Source organism: Pagrus major, chromosome 13 (genome assembly GCF_040436345.1).
Source record: "Pagrus major chromosome 13, Pma_NU_1.0".
Classification (NCBI taxonomy): Eukaryota; Metazoa; Chordata; class Actinopteri; order Spariformes; family Sparidae; genus Pagrus; species Pagrus major.
In genome coordinates, this window is record NC_133227.1 from 25,750,133 (window position 1) to 25,771,749 (window position 21,617).

At 43.2% G+C, this 21,617-nt stretch overlaps 1 protein-coding gene across 3 annotated transcripts in view; it reads left to right on the top strand.

Moving 5' to 3' along the window:
* The window catches only part of LOC141007396 (rap guanine nucleotide exchange factor 6-like), a 163,275-nt gene extending 143,262 nt beyond the window's left edge, over positions 1-20,013 (top strand). For 2 of the 3 annotated variants that reach the window (XM_073479755.1, XM_073479754.1), the window contains 14 exons: positions 256-496; positions 4,498-4,665; positions 4,848-5,063; positions 6,983-7,194; positions 7,742-7,865; positions 8,940-8,963; positions 11,052-11,272; positions 12,118-12,291; positions 12,499-12,645; positions 12,912-13,031; positions 14,335-14,596; positions 17,546-18,099; positions 19,009-19,365; positions 19,841-20,013. In XM_073479755.1, coding sequence (XP_073335856.1) covers positions 256-496; positions 4,498-4,665; positions 4,848-5,063; positions 6,983-7,194; positions 7,742-7,865; positions 8,940-8,963; positions 11,052-11,272; positions 12,118-12,291; positions 12,499-12,645; positions 12,912-13,031; positions 14,335-14,596; positions 17,546-18,099; positions 19,009-19,365; positions 19,841-19,863 — 2,843 coding nt within the window. In that variant the 3' untranslated portion in view covers positions 19,864-20,013. The remainder of the gene's footprint in view (positions 1-255; positions 497-4,497; positions 4,666-4,847; positions 5,064-6,982; positions 7,195-7,741; positions 7,866-8,939; positions 8,964-11,051; positions 11,273-12,117; positions 12,292-12,498; positions 12,646-12,911; positions 13,032-14,334; positions 14,597-17,545; positions 18,100-19,008; positions 19,366-19,840) is intronic. The other variant, XM_073479756.1, reaches the window with a different exon arrangement.
* Positions 20,014-21,617: the final 1,604 nt, after the last annotated feature.

Sequence of the window (21,617 nt, forward strand, 5' to 3'; positions counted from 1 at the left end):
TTAACAAAAATGGCTTCACAGAAAGAAAGAATGAATTTATGTAACAGCCGGGCTGGAGAGAAGATGAAACTCTCTAGACAAAAATGTCCAAACGGCTCTTAAATTACTTTTATAGTGTCTTAGACTTCATTACATTTAGTTTTATTGCATTATTGGCATTTATTACAGTGTTGGCCTCTATACACGGTCTCCTCATCCAACCCTATTCAGTCCCTGACAGCACTCCTCATCTCCTTTCTCTCTTCCAACTCTCAGACATCCCTGACCAGGTGATCCGGGTGTTCAAGGCCGACCAGCAGAGCTGCTACATCATTATCAGCAAGGACACTACGGCCAAGGATGTGGTCGCCCACACTGTCAACGAGTTCGGCCTCATCGCAGCACCTGAGACGTACTCCCTGTGTGAGGTATCAGTCAGCCCAGAGGGAGTCATAAAGCAGCGCCGCCTGCCCGACCAGCTCTCCAAACTGGCCGATCGGATTCAGCTCAACGGCAGGTAAGAAATGCAGGAATTACACCGGTGTTTAGTCTCTTGTTTTGATGAATCATGCACATGCCTTAGTGTTTTTGTTTAATTCCAACATCCACTGTACAAGTAAATTGACAGTTTGACAGACTCTGTCTCTCAAACATGCACTAGACGGCAGCACCAACAAACGTACAAGCTCGCTAGCTAAATCAGAACAAAAATATATCCTGCCAAACTTTCTCTCGTTCATACCGGTCGTGATAGTAGGAAGGTCACAGCTCGACCAACCCATTTTGCACCCACATGACGCATCGTGTTGCCATGGCACTTTGAGGCACTCGTTTTGCCACTTCATGCAGGCATGACAGAAAAGGGAACTGACCTTGGGGAATCCAGCTGTGGCTCTTTTTCAACTGTCCATGAGCCTGATGATGGTCATTCAAGTGTTTCTGTCTCTGCGATTAAAGTACCGGGCAGCAAATGGGAATTAATAAACCAGGATATTTCAGTGTCAGGGAAGCACATTGATCCTGGAAAAAGCAGACAGCAGCAGATCCACAGTGGGAATCTTGGACAGAAAGTTGCTGGAAGTGGAACAGAGAACTTCAGAATTTATATCGACTTGTGTGTTGTTGAATGACCAAACCAAAGCGATGACATGTGGTGCTTGGACTCTAAGCCCAGAATCCTGAGATTTTCCTTCCTTTCTTTTTCCAAATTATTTCTGGGTTGGTTCAATTTACACAAGACCACACAGTGCTCACTATTTTGTACGAACTAGTGAGCTTTAATCTGTAAATGGATAGAATTAAATCCGATACAACGTCTGACAGGGTAGTATTCTGTGATTTTGTTAATTCAGTTAGCATCTCTGAGGTGTAAATCAGCTCCTGAGTAAATAGCTCGAAGACAAACCAGCAGGGGCTCCAGGTGCCGAGGAGCAGGATTCAGAACCAGTGTCCTAGTTCAGTGGAATGAATAAATCAGGTGCCCCACAAAAAGGCTGGGAAATGTTTTTAGTTGCAGTGAATTGCACGTGATACTGGTCAAGTGCCCGTGTGTGATGATGTGTGTTTCATTCAACCAAAATCATGATCAGTATGTGTTTTTTAAGATGTCTGCAAATCTGTGGCACATCACACGGTCGTTTCTATGCCGGACACATTCCCTCTTTGAGATGAAAGTTAGCGGGACATGAAGGATAATTGGCCCGCAGCCGTAAAAAGTCTGCTTTCAAACGGTTCCTCCGTCAGTTTTTTCACACTTTTTTTTCCCTCCCTCTCTCCTGGTCTCCTGTGGTCCCTCATCAGTCCCCTCCCAACTAGGTTAGCATGAATATTTCATCCTCTGTCAGGGGCGGAGGCCTCAGCAGACAGCATGGCACGGCTGGAATTATTCATACACACACTCACACTCGCACACACACAAGCACGTACAAAGATATAGATACAGACGGTCACCTTCTTATACACAGTCACGCATCATAGACATGCAAATAGTGTTTACAAGCGGACTCATTTGTATGTGCAGGCATCTATAGGCATAAATTCTTAGCAAGACGGTCTGAAACATGTATCGACAGAGAGACACTCACTCATGGTAACACCTTCCTGGTGTTTTTGATGGATGGCTAAGCTGCATGGGACAAAAATGTCATCCTGTGAGATATTGGTAGGAAAAGATTGGTCCCCTTTTTCTTTAATCTGTAGCAGTTATTTACAACAAAATAAAACCTTTACAGATTGTCTATCTTACATGACAAATTTACAATCCACTGTCATGCAACATGTATACATATACATGGTGCAGTGTCAGCAGGATATACATGTAGTTTGTATGCAGCACAGTTTGCAGTAGTTGTATATATCAGACGCAGCAGGCAGATATCTCTCTGCCTCTCTGTATCCCGCCTCCTCCGCTTCCCCTTCTCTGCAGCTGGTGATTGACAGGAGGTCTAACGGGGGACAGGCCAAGCCAGCAGCAAGTCTTGTTCACGCTGCCAAAATACATATAGACATACAGACAGACGCACGCTCAAGCCACCACTGGTGGTTATTTACAGTGGCTATGTGCCAGTGATTTAGCTCCACTTTGTCCATCATTAATTCAGTCTCCTCTCCGTATGTACAGATTGTGTGTTTGTTTTTTGTTTAATGAGTCTTGAGTTTGTTAATGTAAATTTAATTTACTTGAGAAAATTGGACCATTAAATGATTAGTTAAAGGTCTTTTCTCCTTTTATTGCCTATCCTTTTGTCTCCTCTCCTCTCCTCTTTCCTTCTCTGGCCTCTTCTGATCTCGTCTCCTCTTAGCTCCTTTTGTCTCCTCTCATCTCATATCCCCTCATCCCTTTTTTGTCTCCTTCTCCTTCTCCTCCTCTCATCTTATCTTTATTTTTCACCTTTTGTCTCCTTATCTCCTCCCACCTCATCTACTTTAATCTCCCCTCAGCTCTTCTTTTCTCCTCTTGTGTCCTTTTCTCTCATTTTGCCTCCCCTCTCTTCTCTCCTCAGTTCCTCTCAACTAATGGTAGTTTAATGTGGCTACAGGTTCTTAGAAGGTCCTTTAAATATATCAAAACTGAACATCCAGCCTCCAATAACGTCTTCGGGTCTGCGCTTGATCCCTCAAAATAGCCTTCACTTCTTTCTAAGTGTGAACATGTCTTGTGCTTTATCCTAAATGTACATTAAGCTCGATCTTCTCACCTCACCTCCTCTTGCTCGCTGCTCTTCTCTAGAGCTCCTCTGGCAGAGTAACAGAGGCCAATTTAGAGTCACACCCATGCCAACACTTGGCACTTTGGCTGTAGGTCTACAGGCAGCTAAGATGCTTTATTCCTAGATGTCCACATTAGAGAGGAAGTGAAGGGTTTGTAGATTTATAAACTTAGAAGCACATAACAAGGTAGGAGAGTCGGCCTGCTGCTGGACACCACCCCAGAAAACTGTTGGAGATCGAACCTATAGAGAAACTGCTCTAAGCTCCTCTCTCTCCTGTCCAACTCCGTCTCTCCACGTCTTTACCCCAGGGTAAAATATGGCTATAATCTATCAATACCATCCGGGTATTTATTCCCTTTCCTCAAACTCATCTTAAGTTGGAGACAGAAAATGTGGCCCTTTTTAAGATGAGATGCGAATGAGTGGAACATTCAGGAGATTTATCTGGGTTTTTGCTGAAAGTTACAGCTGGATGAAAAACTGGATCCTGTCCACCCACCCGTCTGCCTCTGCAGCCTTTATTAAAGCATCTGAGGATACTGCAGAAATCGTACCCACTGCTACTGCTCTAAAAATACACAGAGATGACATCACTTTCAACGTTTTTTTTTTTACTTTCTTTGACATAGTTAGTCCTCGTCTATTTCTCTGCAGGATTTCTGTCACGGCTGGGCATATTTCAGATATTATACACCTTTTAGATTTGATACATTTACAAGAGAAGTCTGGGGAGTTACAGATGAGTAACTTCCTGGAAAAATTGCAGAAATAAATATTGTTTCTTTCTAAAACTCACACTAATTGAAAGGATATGGTGTATTTTCATCATAAAATAATAAATACACAGGAAATGTCTTTTTGTCTTTGGCAATTTGGTCAAATTCATCAACACAACAAGCATCAGGAGGCTATGTTCATTGAGACTGGGATTTCTACATAATTGTGCGTCAGTTGCTTTCACAAAGTGTTGAGTTTGTTTTGTAATACCTCTTCTGAACTTCTCAAATCTTGTTCAGAGAAATACAATACAAAAAACTAATACTGAAACTGGTAAAAAAAACAAACTAACCAAAAAAAAAAACATTAAACAATAAAAACTGAACTGAAACCAGCAAATCCACTGTGAGGATTAACTGTAACTAAACTGGAATGAAAGCACAAAGACTAACAATGAAATAGAAGTAAAAAACTAATGAAAAACACAAAACAATAAAAAACTGCACAGCAGACAAGCACTATTTTCCTTGGTAAAAACAATATATTTTTTAACTTCTTGTCATCTTTCCCTCTGTTCTCCTCCCTGTAGATACTACCTGAAGAACAATATGGAGACGGAGACGTTGTGTTCAGACGAGGACGCTCAAGATCTCCTCAGAGAGAGTCAGATCACTCTGCTGCAGCTCAGCACCATGGAAGTTGCTGCCCAGCTCTCCATGAGAGACTTTGAGCTCTTCAGGAATATCGAGTCCACCGAGTATGTAGTTGTTAAACATTTTGCCAATTTTTAGAAACAAACTTCATAAAATGTGTGAGAGTAAAGACAAAAGATAAAAAGGTCAAATTAATACTACTGGTGGTATATTGAGCATCACAGGATATTCGAGAGTTTTTTTCCTGATCGTAGTGCATGGTTAACTTCTTTGTCGTTGTTCTCAGGTACGTGGACGACTTGTTTAAACTAGACTCCTCGATTGCAAGCGGTACTCTAAAACAGTTTGAGGAGGTGATAAATCAGGAGACCTTCTGGGTGGCCACAGAGATTCTGAAGGAGCCCAACGCCCTGAAGAGGATGAAGACCATCAAACACTTCATCAAGATCGCCCTGCACTGCAGAGAGTGCAAGAACTTCAACTCCATGTTCGCCATCATCAGGTAGGCTCCATGTTGAAGCTGTTTTAAAGACTATTTGTCTGTACTGGCTTCCTAAATTACATTTGGGTTGTAAAGTAGTAGCATCAAAGACAGTTGGTCTGTGAGGACAGCGAGTTATACTCTTTCTGCCAAATGAGCTTCAGCCTTTTGTCTCCTTCCTCACCTCCTCCCCTCACCCTGCCGCCAGCTCACTGAATCAGCCCCTATCCTCCCAAACCACAGCAGCAGCTACACTTATTGTTTGCTGCTGTTGTCAATTCCCTCTGGCCTCTGTGGTTTTGGCTCTAGATGGCAGTTAGACTGAGCTGAAAATGGTTGTAATGTGGCCCTGTTACAGCGGGTAAAGCACACGTGAGGGACGACAGTTGGTGCTATGTCCCTTTTTGAGAGAGAGAAAAGTGAGAAACACTCGGTGTAGCTGAGCCTTCACAGTTACAAACCGTGACGTTTTAAACCGTGGTTAACAGTGAGTTTGGTTAATGCTGCACGCCTAATTAAAACGCTAAGTAGTTACTTATGTAACCACAGTTCTCTGAATTCTTGACGACTGTAAAATCTGGGTTTCTAACACCCATGGTCAGGAAGCATTCAGCTCTCTACACACTCTCTTTTCATTAAAACATAGTGTCGATGTGACAGTGCTGAGTGCTTTGGGAGTCGAAGGCAATACCACAAATATTTTAAAACAATTTTGGAGGGCTCTGCAGAACTAATAAACTTTGGAAATCTGCTTGTAGATTAGATTTTGCCAAAGATTGTTAAAACACCAATGTATAAAAACTGGTGTCATCTGCATGGAAACGAAATTCAGGATGTTTTACAGATGATTTTCAAGCTTCTGTTCTCTGACCACTACTGTTTTCCCTATATCTGTAAAGCAACCCAAATTTTGTTTCTATGCAGATGACACTAGTTTACCGGTTTATCAATTTTTGGCAATATCAGACCTACAAGCACATTTCCAGGTCCTACAGCTGGTCCTTATAGATATTTATCTGGTATTTAACAATCTGCATGTAAATTGATAAATAGTTCCCAGTGATGTCAGTCTGTGGCTAGTTGCATGTGGGTCAAGTAGGCACCAGGTTCTAAAGCTGGTCCTCTTGTAACATTGGTTCATGTGGGACAGAGTTTAGATCTGGACTTAGTTTAGGAAGCAGTGGGTTGCTTCTCTGCTCACTGCTCTAAAAGCCACTTTAGAGTGTCTGACCTCTGTGTCCCTTTACACTTTCGCTCACAGCAGGATGTCTGTGCACATATGGTTCACTGATGCATAACCTGCCTGGTGACAGGGGCATTGCTGCTGTGCATGTGTGTGTATGAGACAGATATGGTTGGTTGCAGGGTTTCCCATAGTGTTTTGCATCGGGCAGACCCGCTTCAAGAAAACCTCCATTATCTTCATTTTTGCAGGAGACTCTGCATTTCTTGTTCAAATGGTAAAGTGTTTAAAAAGGAAGGAAAAAGTGGCAGGTGTGATGATATAAAAATATACCTACTGACAGAGGAAAGTGACTAAATCACAGATAGGTAGGAGCAGCAGTGGAGGAGGGATGGACAGTTGAAGCCAAAAAGAAAGGGACGGAGACAGAGACTGGAAAGATAATAAAAGAAATGAGCAGAAATAAGTGCTGTGCCAGTCATAATTACCAGCTGTCTAAATGAGTCTGCTCTGAGATGACATTGCCTCAAGGGGTCCTCTGCTCTGGAAAATGAAGACTGAAGATGGTTAGATCGAAGAGTGGCAATTAAGCAAGTGTCAGTATGGAGTTTTGATTGGGATGTATGTATCGAACACTAAAAATATACTCCTTTCTCCTCTTCTGCCGGCTCATTTCTACCTCTATCCTTCCCCTCGCTTCTTCCCACCACAACCCATTTATCTCTGCCTCCTTGAACCTCTTTCTTCCATCCCGTAGCGGCCTGAACTTGGCACCGGTGGCTCGGCTGCGGAGCTCCTGGGAGAAACTGCCCAGCAAGTACGAGAAGCTGTTCGGAGACCTGCAGGACGTCTTCGACCCGTCCAGGAACATGGCCAAGTATCGCAACATCCTGAGTAGTCAGAGCATGCAGCCTCCCATCATCCCACTGTTCCCAGTGGTCAAGAAGGATCTCACCTTCTTACATGAAGGTAAGAAGAGCCCAGAATGTCTCTATGGGCCTACTCACATGTTCCCGTAATTGTCTGTTCACTAAACAACTGAGGCCATTTCTGAAACTACGTGTCATACTGAACCCTTTAACATCCTCTACTTCCTCTGTGTTGTGTGAAAGGTCAATTTCAGTCAGGTTTACTTCTGCTAAAGGCTTCCCCATCTTGCCTTTTTAAGTTGTCGCACTGAGTCAGGTCAAAAGCACACAAACTGACTTCTCCTAAAAGCCTTTTTCTTCTTAACTGTACAGCCATGCTAGGAATTGAAAAGAAAGTTTCCCTAATTGAGCAAGTTGCTAAAAATTCTCAAAACGACCCTGCATGACTCGGCATGAAAGACTGACACCACTTTGATCTACTGGAGAAATGACATGAAGGAAACCAGAACAAGGAGATTTTTACTTTGAAGACTCGACTTAGAAATATCGTTGCGATTTCTTGCAAATGTCCCAAAATATTAATCATTTATCTGCTGTATAATTTTGACAGCTGACTCCTAGCTCACTGTTTGTGCATGTGTTTACAGGTAACGACTCCAGCGTGGACGGTCTCGTGAACTTTGAGAAGCTGAGGATGATCGCCAAGGAGATCCGACACGTGGTGCGGTTGACCTCGGCCAACATGGACCCTGCCCTCATGTTCAGACAGAGGTTGGTTGTTTTTGATAACAAGAGTCCCCAAAATTTCTCAAGATTTACTAATTTTGCTTTGACTTGATGCAGTTGGGGCCAGTTTCACAGATACTGGTAGCTCAAAACCCCAGTGTCGACCTTTAATTAGCTAATTAGGTGTGTCACATCCAAAACTCCTCTCTAATAAAGCCAGGAGATCTACAGTGGCCAATGGTCATTTAAAATGTCATTTTTGGAGCTTTTTTAAAGGAAATGCATTAAGGTGAGATGGCTCGAGTTGAATTTTGTGTCTCAAAAATCATCACAGGACCCAATTAGCGGTAAATTTCCGTAGTGGGACAGTCTCCAATCAATTTACTGTGAACAAATCATCAACTCCCTTCAATTATGTGTATCTTTGAAACTGACTCTTCCTGTTTCCCATCAGCGAGACTGTCACTTCTGAGAAAGAGGCATGATTGTAGCGAGGTAGATTACAGGTTTTACTACAGAAGACTGCAAATGTGAGCAAAAAGGGAAGCACCACACACCATACCTCCACTTGCCAACCTGGATCCTTCACCCACAGGATCAGGCACACACTAGAGGTCTGGTTCAATCAATTCCCATTCACTTCCTGTCCTGTTCGTGCCTCTTGTTTGTTCGATTGCATTCCTCTGCTTGAATGTAACGCCACAAGGACACAAGGCATTGATCATCGACTGGAAGTGATGTAGAATTGATGCCGACCTGCAGTGTGGAGCTTGTATCACTGTTTGTCTGTCACTGCTGCAGTGCATGACTGCCCCCTGCAGACACTCACTTCATACTACAAGATGTCAGAGAGGACTTTTACTTCAGATTTGTTTCAGCATCATATCATACATGACACAGGTTTTTTACCAAAAGGTGACACAACGGCCGTGATGCACAAGGCCACACCAACTCGCACTCTTCAGGTTGATATGGGGAGATGTCATATGTCTGGTGTCGTCCCATCTCCAGTCATTTCTTGTTTGTCTGTTGTGGCATGACCTCAGCATAGTCTTGTCCACCCCGACCCCTGAACTTGTCTTTAAGTCACGCTTCAATCTTCACGCCTCTTGCTTGCAGGAAGAAGAGGTGGAAGAGTTTAGGGTAAGTTTGTCCTGGTACCGGTTTCATCCTGTTTCGGTGTGGACCAACAAAAATTCAATCCACCCTGCATCCCCCCCCCCCACACCACCGCCACCATCAGCTCTGCATGCCCCCCGCCCCACCTTACTTTATCTGAGTGTACATGTGTCTCTGCCTGTGCTCGTGTGTGATTAACCCTTCCATTTGCAGTGCCCATTCACCCGAACCATACTGAAGTCCATTATTGACCCATTAACTGTTTGCCCTGTTCATAAGACTGTATGTTTGAGTCAAACAGTAACTTCAAATACCTCTTGATTGTTTTTATAGAGGTTTTCAACACATTCACATAGAGATGGGTAGTTATTAAAGAACATTGACTAAAACCTTTGATTTATGGCATTAACTGTAAGTAAAGGTTCAAATTTATCATCATTCATCAAAATACAAGTATGCAGTTGAATAAAATGTCATAAGAAAAAACAACTTCACAGAAAAAATAAGAAATAAATACATCAAAGACTGAAAAATCTAAATATTAGTTAATGAAATTAAAATGTATAAAGTAAAACAATCTCAACTTAAAGTCCTTAGAGAGGAGACGTCCTTACCCCTCCAGTTTCCAACATGATTATTTTGTCAGTTTCCAACCTTATTTTGGAAAAATATGTATGTAGGTTAATGGTGAGGGACAATTAAATTTTTTGATCCGTCTGAATTGTAGCATGAATTACACACATTTTTCAATTTAAAACATAATTTTCTAAGTCAAGAAAGTCTCAGCTGGTGGTCAAGATATAACACAAAAGATTTAGTTTTGAAAATATACATCAACAATGCCAACATGGCCATCACCTTGATTCAGAAAAAGCATTTAAAAAAGGTGAAAATCATTTCTAAGTGTGCTCATGTTGACAGCGGCAGTCATTGTGCTTGGAGAGTTAGTCCGATCCAGAAGAAGCAACATGCAGCGCTGACTCTACAAGGTTTCACCGAGTGTTAAACGAGAAGACATAACGTACGCGTCTTCACAGTGCTATACTTCAATGGTTTTATACAAAAAGCCCTGAATGGCAACTTTCTTGAGTGGCAAAGTGATTTTCAAACTGACAAGCATCATATGTGTAATTCATGCAGCAATTCAGCAGGATCAAAAAAGATTTTTCTCTCACCGCCAACTACTTACATATTTATTGTGACATAAAATCATCTGGACGTCCCCTGTAAGGCGAGGGGCTTCGCTTCTCTATTTGGTAGCTGCTGAAGAGATTGTATCACATGATTTACATCAGCAGATGAAGTTTACACAGAAGTCATGGGGTTGTTCAAGTTTCCATGTTCTCTGAGCACTGGGGACCTCTTGTCTACATTGGCTCAAAATCTGAGGTTCAAAGTTAATTTCTGACCTTGGAAAACAGTTGTGGAAATGTAAATGAACGGCAGCTCAGTGGACTCACTGATCAGAATGATGTGATATGATCAGAAATCTTCAGAGCAGTGACTAAAAACCCGGCATGACAAACAAACCAGGGGAAATATGAACAGATACTATTTGACTCATGTTTGGTGTGTGTTCATATCTGCATCCTAAAGCCATAATATTCCCCATATCGAATCTTGTGCATCTTTTGTTTCCTAACCCCTTTTTGCCTCCATCTGACAGAATGTTCTGCTGTTCTGTACTGTGATAGCATGGCACACGAGCGACAGCTGCCTCCCTCCCAGTTGCATGGTCCCGTTTTTAAAATGCTATGCTCCAACACAAAGGCAGATGTGCAGATTTAATAGTAGAAGAGGTGTTTGATAAGAAAGTAGCTGTGCCCGTTTTGTTGGTGATTGGACTGATTGTTGTTTACCGTTCTTTCCTTCCCTCTTTCAATCTGCCTTTTGTTTTCTGTCTTTATGCTTTCATGTGCATTTCTTCTGTCCCTGTCTTCTTTATTTATCTCTGTCTATTCTCTACGGCCTCATCTTTCTCAATCCTTCATCTTCGGGTCATCCGTCACCTCTTTATATTCCCTCCACACTCCATTGTCCATCTTTTACTCTGTTTACTTCACCCCACTCCTTCCTCCCTCCCACTTCCTCCCTCTCTCGTCTCCTCGTCAGGTCTTTGAGTCAGGGCAGCACCAACTCCAACATGTTGGATGTGCAGGGCGGCGCCCACAAGAAACGAGTCCGTCGCAGCTCGCTTCTCAACGCCAAGAAGCTGTACGAAGACGCTCAGATGGCCAGAAAGGTGAAGCAGTACCTGTCTAACCTGACGGTGGAGACGGACGAGGAGAAACACCAAATCATGTCGCTGCAGTGCGAGCCGTCCTACAGCACCTGTGAGTAACACGGACACTTCATTCTCTTGTACATTTTTTACATTTTCTGTGGCACGAGGCACAAATAAACCCATATACTATACTGCGTAGACTTCAGTTGGCATTATTCGGAGTATTTTCATGCTTTAACTTTTATAGAAATGTAATTCTGGAAAAAATAAGAGGATGAATATTTATTTTTGAAATACTGTTTTTTTTTTAATCTGAAGAGCTGTAATGTCACTGCATCTTATCTGATGGTACATAGTGTAGTGTACAGATGTTAGTGTTATTGGCTTGCACTGCCACCTAGTGTTACAAGTGTGCATGTCCTGTAGGAAGGAACAGGAATAAATTAATCAAGTCAGTAGAGGTTCTTTTCTTTCATATTGTTGTATTATAACTTAAAAACAACCAAAAACTCATTTTTTTGGTTTATCTGAAGTGAATCAGTGAATATTTGGTTCGCTTCAGCTATGACAGAATTAGTTTTTGGCCGTAATATAAATCAAACCCGTCCCCTTACTGTTAATGAGACGGTGTTAAGGCACGTCAGTATGCTACAATGATACTTTTATCACTTTGTAATGTGAAAATCTTGTGTTTTATCACTGCAAGGCTGCTTCTGCTCAGATCTGGGAAGTCTTGAAACATACTGACATGTGACTTTATAAAATATTTTCTTTATTCTTACATACAAGCAAATAACACAAGAAACACGTGAAAATATGATAAAATGACAATATAGACTTATATAGAGTTGAAAAATGAAATGAGTAACAAAGTCATTGCGACAAAATAAATGAAGTAATGTAGTTTTTCTTTATACATTTGTCGTCTTCTTCTTCTTCTTCCTGTGGTTGTAGTGTCGAAGAACTTGAGCGAGAGACGATCCACCAAGTCGGACATGTCTCCGGTGTCTCTGCGGTCGGCTCTGCCCTCGGGGAAAACGCAGAACAGGGTGTCGCAAGTCCTTCAGGTCCAGGTCCCGCTGAACCCTCTCCGAAAGAAGAGCACTGCCAAGGACATCGGCACACCCAGTGAGTACACCTGAGTATCATCATTGGGCTCATTTGTGTAGAGTTGTGCTTAACTTCTTTATCGTTTATTTGTATTTAGAATTTAATTTTAATCACCTAATCTTCTCTGTCCTTCCGCACTGGTGGAAGAAAATTTACATTTCCCTGTTTTGCATTGCTGCAGGTGTTTACCACTTTTCTGTGACCTTTTTTTTTTTTCTCCTCCAGACTCCAACTCTCCCCAGGTGGTAAAGAAACCTCCAGTGAACTCATCAGAGGACTGGAATGCCAAGAGACCATCTGATGACACCGTCTCCACCATCTCCTCCCTTCACTCCAGCCCCACGGTGTCGCCGCAGGGCTCCCCGCGCAAAGGTGTGCTACAGAAGCAGATAATGCTTTTCACCCTGCAAGCTTTTATCCAAAGAAAAGGTTACACTCGAAGAGAAGGCTAAGATAATAAAACAGTCTGTCAGGGGTGAAGTCAGTCTGTGGTTCATTTCACACTTTTTCCTTCCTTGAAAACTTTTGCAAAATATCTCATTAATTTAATTGGTGAACCTTAAATCTTCATCCTCTTTTTTTCTAGTTGAATGAAACGCCCTTATCTTAATCTCTGGCTTTTCCCTCCCTCTTTTCAGTGGGAGGTGTGGCCAAGTCCCAGAACTCCAGCCAGATGAACTTGTCGGGATCTTCGTCGTCGCTGACCAGCGACGCCAGCACAAAGGCCGGCACCATCAGCCTGCGCAGTTACGGCATAGGTGGGGCTGTCCTCCACAAGAGGATTCTACTGATGACCAGGCAACACAGCCGAGAGAGAAGCAGGGAGAGAGAGAATCAGATGGTGGAGGAAAGACAGGAGATAAAGGAGCTGATGCAGGAGGAGACAGAAGCAGTTCAGAGGAGAGGGAGATCCAGGCAGCAGAACAACCACGGTGCACAGGGAGATTCAGGGCTAATGCTACAGAGGGTGAGAGCAGGGAGGACAGGTACACATCAGGTGAATCCCACTGGGTCTCCTCCCAGTCTACCAGGGTTGGGACCCATGGGTCTATCACCTCTCTCCCAGCCCCAGCTTATGAGACCCAAACCCCAAGATTCCCCCATTAGGACAAGGCTGATGTCACCGTTCAGGATACTGAGGGAAAGGAGTCAGTCCAGGGAAAGGCCGATGGCAGTCAAGCAACATTTGAACTGTGGGGAGGGAACAGCGGAGGTTGAGCCCTCCTCACCTCAGGATGAGAGACAAGGACAGGCAGAGCAGAGAGCCAGGAGGTCGGTCAGCCCCAACCCCTTCCTCTGGCTGTGCAGGGACAGACACACCAGGAGAAAGACAGTCTGACAGAGAGAGACAGAACTGAGTCATTCATTCGTTTGCTGAGTAAAAACAGCAAATTGGAGAAAGATTGAGCTGTTGATGATTGATTTCATTTGAATAGCGTTTGAAAGAGATGTCACTACATTTCATTTTAGAGGCACAAAAATCAAGTGTTAGTGAGAGAGAAGAGTTTCGTATGCACCATGGGTCATAGAGAGGTGATGTGAGAAAAAGTCTTCACTGTCAAGAAATGGATCTTGTTTGCTGCAGCAACGGCAAATAGAAAATCATTTCAGTTTGTTCTCTGAGTTCCACCCAACTTTGTGTTTTGTTGCCATGTTCAGTCAGAAATCATTAGGTTCATCCCCAACTGTGTCGTTTATGTCATTTTGACACACTTCAGAGCCTCTGTTCACATTTTAGAAGTGGTAACGACTTCACAGCCTCACAGTTGCTGAAACTATTTGCTGTACTGTGTAAGCATTGATGGAAGGTACTACCCCTGACATAAAGACAGTGATGAGTGTGATGGATTCTTGCTGGATTAACAGTATTATTTTCAAGTCTTTGCTATTAAAAAGGGAATAAGAAACCTCAGATCGTCTCTCCATATTCTCAACTAAACTTGTCTCTAACCCTTTCACCTTCCATCCTTCCTCCATTTTGCTTTTCCTTCATTATTAAAATCTGTATTTTACTTCAAATGTGAATATCCTCATCGTTCCTCTCTGCTGCCCTCTGTCCAGGTTACAGTCTCCTCCCAGCCGGTAAAGCAGACAACCTGTCGGACTCGAGTCACAGCGAGATCTCGTCCCGCTCCAGCATCTGCTCGGTCGACTCCGTGCCGGCTCCCGGGCTTGAGGACAGGTGTAACAGCAGCACCAGGACCTGTACTAACACTGCTGCTAGCGCTGCTACAACTACTACCACAACACCTGTTGCGGTTGCTGAGAGCACAGCGGCAACACATGCACACTCAAACGCTGATTACAACCAGCCCAGCACAAGGTAAACAACTTCAGCTCAGTTTATGTGATCTTCCTGGTTAAGCTAATTCATTTAGGCTGAAAAAAGAGAGCGTCAAGCATTGTATTCTTTATGGAATCGACAGTTTTTCAGAAAGGGATCATTTCATTTTTTCAAGTGTATACTTTTTTTAAATGCACAGATGTACTGTAGATCAGTGGTTCCCACCATGTGAGGTGTGTCGTTGGATTTTGTCACAACTATAGCTTATTATTGCAATTTACAACGATAAGACAATGCGTATTTAATTTACAGTCTCAGTCCTTTGTATATGTTAAAGCATCACAATGTAGGCGCTACCTACAAACAAATCTCATTACATCATAACAGTGTTATGTGTTGAAGTAAACATGTATGTAACGCTGTGATCCTACCCTCTACCTGAAGTTACTTAGTACAGAAACAAGTGATGGAGGTGGAGTGGCTGAGACAGAGACGCCATTCATTCTAGTACAGACACTGTACCATCATCATGAGTTTGAAGCTGTTATTTTTAGTTGAAAAAATTGCATAATGTTGCTTTAATTTCCTAATACAGAGGCAAATTGTATGCCCTGAAAGATCCTTTAATGAATACATGTGTGCCTTGAGATTTTGGCTTGCCATTTGGTGTGCCTTCTGGACAAAACCTTTAAAAACCACTGCAGTAGAAAACATTATCAATGTGTTTTCATGGACTCATGTAACAGACTCACAATCTGACATTATGCAAGTAAGAAACCAGCTGGATTTCTTGGCTATGAATTGGTGTAACCAGGTTTGTAATTGTCTCTGGACACATACATGTTTCTAACAACGCACTGCCTACAAGAAGTAGATTCAGAGATACACACTTCAGAAATCACTGACCAGCTCAGCACAGATAATCAAAGCAGCCAACCTCCCCCGTGAATGATACATTTTGTCTGACACCGAAACTACATGACTCACTCGAGATTGAGATTTATTTAAATCTTTTAAGCGGGATCCTTATTAGCTTATTTCATACTCATACCTCACAACAAATTGATTAGTGTGAGAGCACATGCTAGCCATGATTCAAGCCACTGACACACACACTTAAAGGGTCGGGTAAGCAAATATTGACGAAATGACGCTCAACAATGGCTCACCCCACCTTTTAAGGCAAGTGAAAAGGGTAGATATTTAAAGAAATAGATGTTACAATGAAACTTTCCTTCATGTATTATGCAAATAATTTTATCGACACACAGTTGTGCTAATTTGCGTAAATGTCCAGAACAGAAATGAATACCGACATGTGTTTTTTGGACATTTTCTTCCCACTAGTCTATAAAAAGACGTGTTATTGAAGCAAAATAATCCAAAATCTCAAAAATAATCAATACATGAAAAAACTAAGTCCATCAGAAACCTTCCTTTTGGACAACATGAGTAAAAAGTCACGCCACTGACATGGTCTACCACCTCGAGCCCCTCTTCCATTTTCCCCCAGCTGGACTCCAATTATGTCCTTTCCTCATTAAAACTCAGAGAACAGGAAGTCATAAAACACAGCAGATTTTTATTAGCATCCCACATTTACTGCCCTCCTCTCTCCTCTTCTCTCCTCCTCCTCTCCGTTAACAACATATCTGTTTTCACGCAGGCGGCTTTTTAATCTGCCCGAGTAAACATCACACCTTTTTTATTGTCTGCTGTTTGTTTATTGTTCCTGCATCATCAGGCCACTCCGTCTCACAAAGTGGAGCCTATAAAATATCACAGGACGCAATAATCTGTCTGCTTGTCTGATATTATATTACCTCCGCGAGCTCGTCTTATAACGCCGACCTGTTTTATGAAATTCGGCTCGGTTTCATTGAGTGGCTTGTTTTCTCCAGTAAAACTGTGTCAGTGAATCACACTGAAAAGCAGCTGAGGAGAAAAAACTTTCTAAGGTTTATTTTTAAAAGCCAGACAAAGTGATCTATCATGCGGGAAACGCTGTCAAATGTTTGTTTTGGGATTTTTGCGAACAGACGAGGCAAAACTTTAAACATAAACTTTAATGGCTGAACGGTCGCAGTAATCGTATTTTACAGGTGAAACAACAAGAAAATGTGAAAAAGTCTGTCGAACATGTTCTTTGTTGACTTTTTAGTTGAAAGTTGAGGATTGTGTCGAGGCAGCACGGATCACCTGTGTAACACTGAACTTTATCCTGTTGCCATTTGTCTTCGCTTTCGATGCTTTGACTCTCTGACCCACATGTCCTCCAGCCAGCAGCTTTTTATAGTTACTGAACCTCCCTCCTCCTTTGCCCTCATGGCTGCTTCATTTCAGTACAACTTACCTCCACCTTCCCCAACACTCAAGAGTTTTCTCCACTGTTGTGCTTCAAACTTTTCATTGTCCCTCTCTTTTCATGAAGAGCCCCTCTGCTTCTCATTTAGCCTTTGTCTCGTGCTCAGACTAAATTTACATACATTAGTATCCTGGTTGGTATCTTACCCCGGCTTTGATCATATTTGGGATATGACGTCTTTCGGATATTATTGAGTTCCCTGTTTACATCCACATCTGGTGACTGTGTTATTTCGGTGCTGACTGAGTTTCAAAAAAAATCTCTGCACATCTGAATGTATGACCGGTTGGTCTTGTGCTCTATTACCTGATGATGAACATAATGACATTGTAAGTGTATTCTAAGATTTAGATTTTTGACGATTATCTCCCTTATATACCTTTTTATTTTTTGAAAGATTTTATTGAACTGATATTTGCATTTTTTAATTCAACAAACTTGTGTAAGAAACACAATAAACAGATATACAACAACCATCCAAACAAGCAACAACAACAACAAAACATAAAAAAGCAAAAAGCCGATCAAACTCTAAATGCAAACTCACTCCTTGTTTTTTGTTTATTCATAGGGGACAATATACAAATGAACCATTTTAAGTTTTTTCTATCTTTTATCGACAGTAATTCCTCGTCGTCGGCTCGAGGATACGTATCACGAGCCTCCACCTTCACCTCCTCCACCTCAACAGAGGAGCTGACCCCGGACCACACCTCCCTGGACTCTGTGGCCGACAGCGGCCGGGGCAGCTGGACCTCCTGCTCCTCCAACTCCCACGACTCCTTCCAGAGCCTCCCCGCCTCCTCCTGCCGGCCCTGGGACCACGGCATCCACGGGCATCCGCTCTCCCTCCCGCACACGAACCTGGGCGGCTTCAAGCACACGCAGCTGGCTGGGGCGATAGCGGAGGTCGAGGCCGCCACTCAGGCGTGGGCGAACGAGGACGCTGTCGCTGCCAAGCAGCACTCCAGAAACTCCAGCTCGGATCTGTCCACTCAGTCTCGGCAGAGCTGGGCGTCGTCCAGCTCGCTGTCAGACACCTACGAGGGGAATTACGGGACGATAAAGCGGCGAAACACCTCGGAGAACCCCTCCTCACCAACCAACGAGGAAGGAGGGCAAAGCACAGACCCCGTCTACAAAACGGTGACGTCAAGCACAGAGAAGGGCCTGATAGGTGAGGGGTCAGGAGTTTGATTCCCAGTAAACAGTGTGACAGTGGTCAGCTCTGTCGCGAGGCTTGTGTGGTTGTTACAGTAGGAAATAGTCTTCCCCTTTCCACAGTAAATTAAGTTTAGTCTGTTTTAGGTGAATTACTGCAGCTTTCTTTCATGGTCTAGTGAACAGCTGGCAAATGCTGCACTCTGGCTTTTCTTCAATCTTTGGCCAAGATCCCAAACAGATCTCACTTTTGTCGCTGTTGGCTCTCCATACGACAGGAGATAACGAACATCCTCATCAGCCAGAGTGTAGATTTGTCTTTGGGATCCCCCGCTGTAGTTTCACCGTAAACATTTTAGTATTATGAGGATAACAAAGACAGCGTTATGTCCTCTGCTGACACAGTTAGTCAATTAAGCTATTCGTAGATCAACAGAAAATGAACTGACAAACATTTTGATAATCGATCAATCGTATAGTCTTTGCTTCCAGTTTCTCAAGAATCTTTAGGTTTTGGACTTTTAGTCGAACAAAACAAGCGATCTGAAGTCGTCACCCTCCTCAAGAGAAATTCTGATGGGCACTTATTTTCTGAACCAAACGATTGATCGATTAATCTGCTCAATAACAAACTTCTGCTATAATGAGAGTAGTCATTGGTCTCTAGTAGCTCTAGTTCTGCCTGTATGTTTTGCAGCCATCCATCTCATTGGTTGATATTTTTTCTTTTAAGTTTCACCTCGTTTTCAGTGCATGTAAAGATATTTGTTGGGTTCGTGAAACACCACATTTATTTAATTTTTCCATTACTTTCTTTTTGTTTCTCCCCTCCTTGCACACTCCCCACCCCACACACCTCCCTTTCACCCCTCATCCCTCACCCCCCTCCATCCCTCCTTTCTTTTGATCTTCCACCTCCATCCAGTGTACTGTATCACCTCCCCCGCCAAGGATGAGCGTTACCGAGCTCCTCCTCCCACCCCTCCAGGCTACCAAGGTCTGGCTCTGGGGGATCTCGGCCTCACAGACGGAGTAGTAGGTGTCCCAGGAGGTCTCCCCCCGAGGCCTCCTCACCTCAGACCTCCAGACTACAGCGTGGCCCTGCAGAGGAGCAAACTCCTGCAGAGCCCCGGAGCGGCCGGCGGTCTGGCCGAGGCGCGGAGGCTGGCTGCTAACCATCACCTCCACCACCAGGAGGCCCGGACGGCCGGCTCCACGCAGGGCCTCTCCAGACCACCCAGCATCTGCCTCCCAGCACAGGAGCTGGCTGACAGTGAGGATGGTACGTCCCACAGGAGGGTGGAATGATAAATCAGCACTCTGGGTTTCGTATCACCAAAGTAACTGCTAACTGCTGCTAACTGTATTCTGTTTATACATCCTTGACTGTAGCTACCGTTAGCTCAGTTAGCCATGTAGCTAGCAGGACTGCCAGGGGGAGTGTTTTATGGCTTAGCTGGTTAGCGTGCTAACTTCAGTAGATATCTCTGCAACACAATACACAGAAGTCTTTGAGATAAGCTCAGAACTGTTGTTTCTTCACATTCTGTTGATAATTTAGGTCAATTTTTGAATGTTTTAAATAAAAATTCCTTCATATTTCATCTTTAAACTGATCATCATCCTTCATACTTTGGTTGATATGATGATATTACATCACATTCTGTGTGGTATTAAAAACATCTTTAAAAAACTCTGAAATTGACCTTTGTGAACCAAAAGCTGTCCTCACACTGTCCTCTCTCCTCTTTTTCCAGATGAACAAGTGTCAGCAGTGTAGAGACGGTGACGTCACACACCTTCACGCATACACACACATGTTCTCACACATGGACCACGTTGTGTTGATCTGGCTTTGGACTGATCTAGCCAGCCTGCAGTCATCACGTATAAGAGCACATTCTCCTTCAAACCCCCCCCCCCCCCCCCCCCCCCCCCCCCCCCCGCCCACGACCCTGTGTGACATCACCACGGACCACAGTGCACCTGCGGACCAGAGCAGTGGGGTCACGCGACCTCTCTCTGCCTCCCAGGACTTCTTGTAAAATCATCTCTTTTTCACAAAAAAGAAGAAAGCTTTTAGATACTTTTTAAAACTCTTGATCAGAGCAGAAAAAGGCTGATGGAGTCACACCGCAGCAGACGGACGTAAAGAAAAGAAGGAAAGAGCGACTGTCAGCATCTCGTGAGAAGATGTCGGCCTCCTTGGAAACAGACCACCACGTACCTCCATTTTGCGCTCCAAGCTCTCTTGTCTGAACTTTTCTCTTTGTTTTTTTGTTTTTTACAGTTTTAACGTGTTGTACAGTGATTTTGTTTGTGTTTATTCTTCTTTTCATTTGCATCTCTGAGCTTTGCAACGTTTTTATTATGTGAGAACAGCGAGGAGGAGCAAAGGGATAGAAACTTGTAGTATTACGAGGAACGCTGGCCCATGGGGGATTTTTCTCTGTTTTGTTTGCTCAAAAGAAGATGAATGTAGATAAATGAGAGGGTGTCTTTATGGGCCCGGGGACCGATGATGTACATTTACATAAATAACATCAGTTCCCACACAAACAAGCCAAATGCAAACAGCAACAAAACCAACTTTATGAATCCCAACACTCACATTTTTGACTGTTTTCGAGCCGTCGCATAGAGCCCCTCTTTCTAAAAGAGAAATTAAACTCCTGAAATAACAGAGAGATTTTTGTGTTTACACACTATTGGAAAAAAAAGAGACAAACAGCATCTCTCAGGCAGTTCTTTGTCTCCGTGTCACGCCCTCCGCCACCCCAGCCACCTCTCTTATTGCTCGTTCAGTCTCGACGCGAGGTACTTTAGCGCATGCTGCCTCCTGGATGTTCTATAAAATCTGTATTATAACTCGTTTTAATGAGCTGAAGAACAAATGCCTCGCTGCTTCCTGTAGAGTGCAAACACGCGCCGTGATTCTATTGCAGCAGCTATAATAAAACGATAAATTAGCACTGTGTGGTCACACCACGTGCATGCAAACACACACGCGCGCACACACCGAAAAGCTTAGCTGGTGTGCGTTAGACAAAGGACAGTGTTTACACAGACGCTTACACGTTTTGTTTACAGTGTTTATTAGACTAGTCGTCTATTGAATTACAAGCTGAGATGTTAGAGTATAATTCTGCGGGTTCATTTGACCTTGTAAATTTGTTTATAGTGCAGCAGGAATAATGAGATGCAGCGTAAAAACTTTGACTATGTGCTCACAGTGTACCTCTCATATCTGCTTCCTCTTATTTAAAAAAAAAAAAGAAAAGAAAAGAAAACAAGTCAACAGACGATGTAATGTAACGCTCCGGCTCGCATCTCCATTCCATGTTCATAGTACATTTTGTAGAATATTTAAAGGATTTGCTTGAAAACTTGTTTATTTGTATGGAAAACAGAAGCAGATTTGTACATTCTGAGTCACGTTTTTTTGGAAACTAGTTTTAAATTGTGTTTATCTGCAGTGCAGCAGGGGTGTAACTGGAATTCTTCTGCTTTTTCTGTCTCGCGCTCTGTGACGCT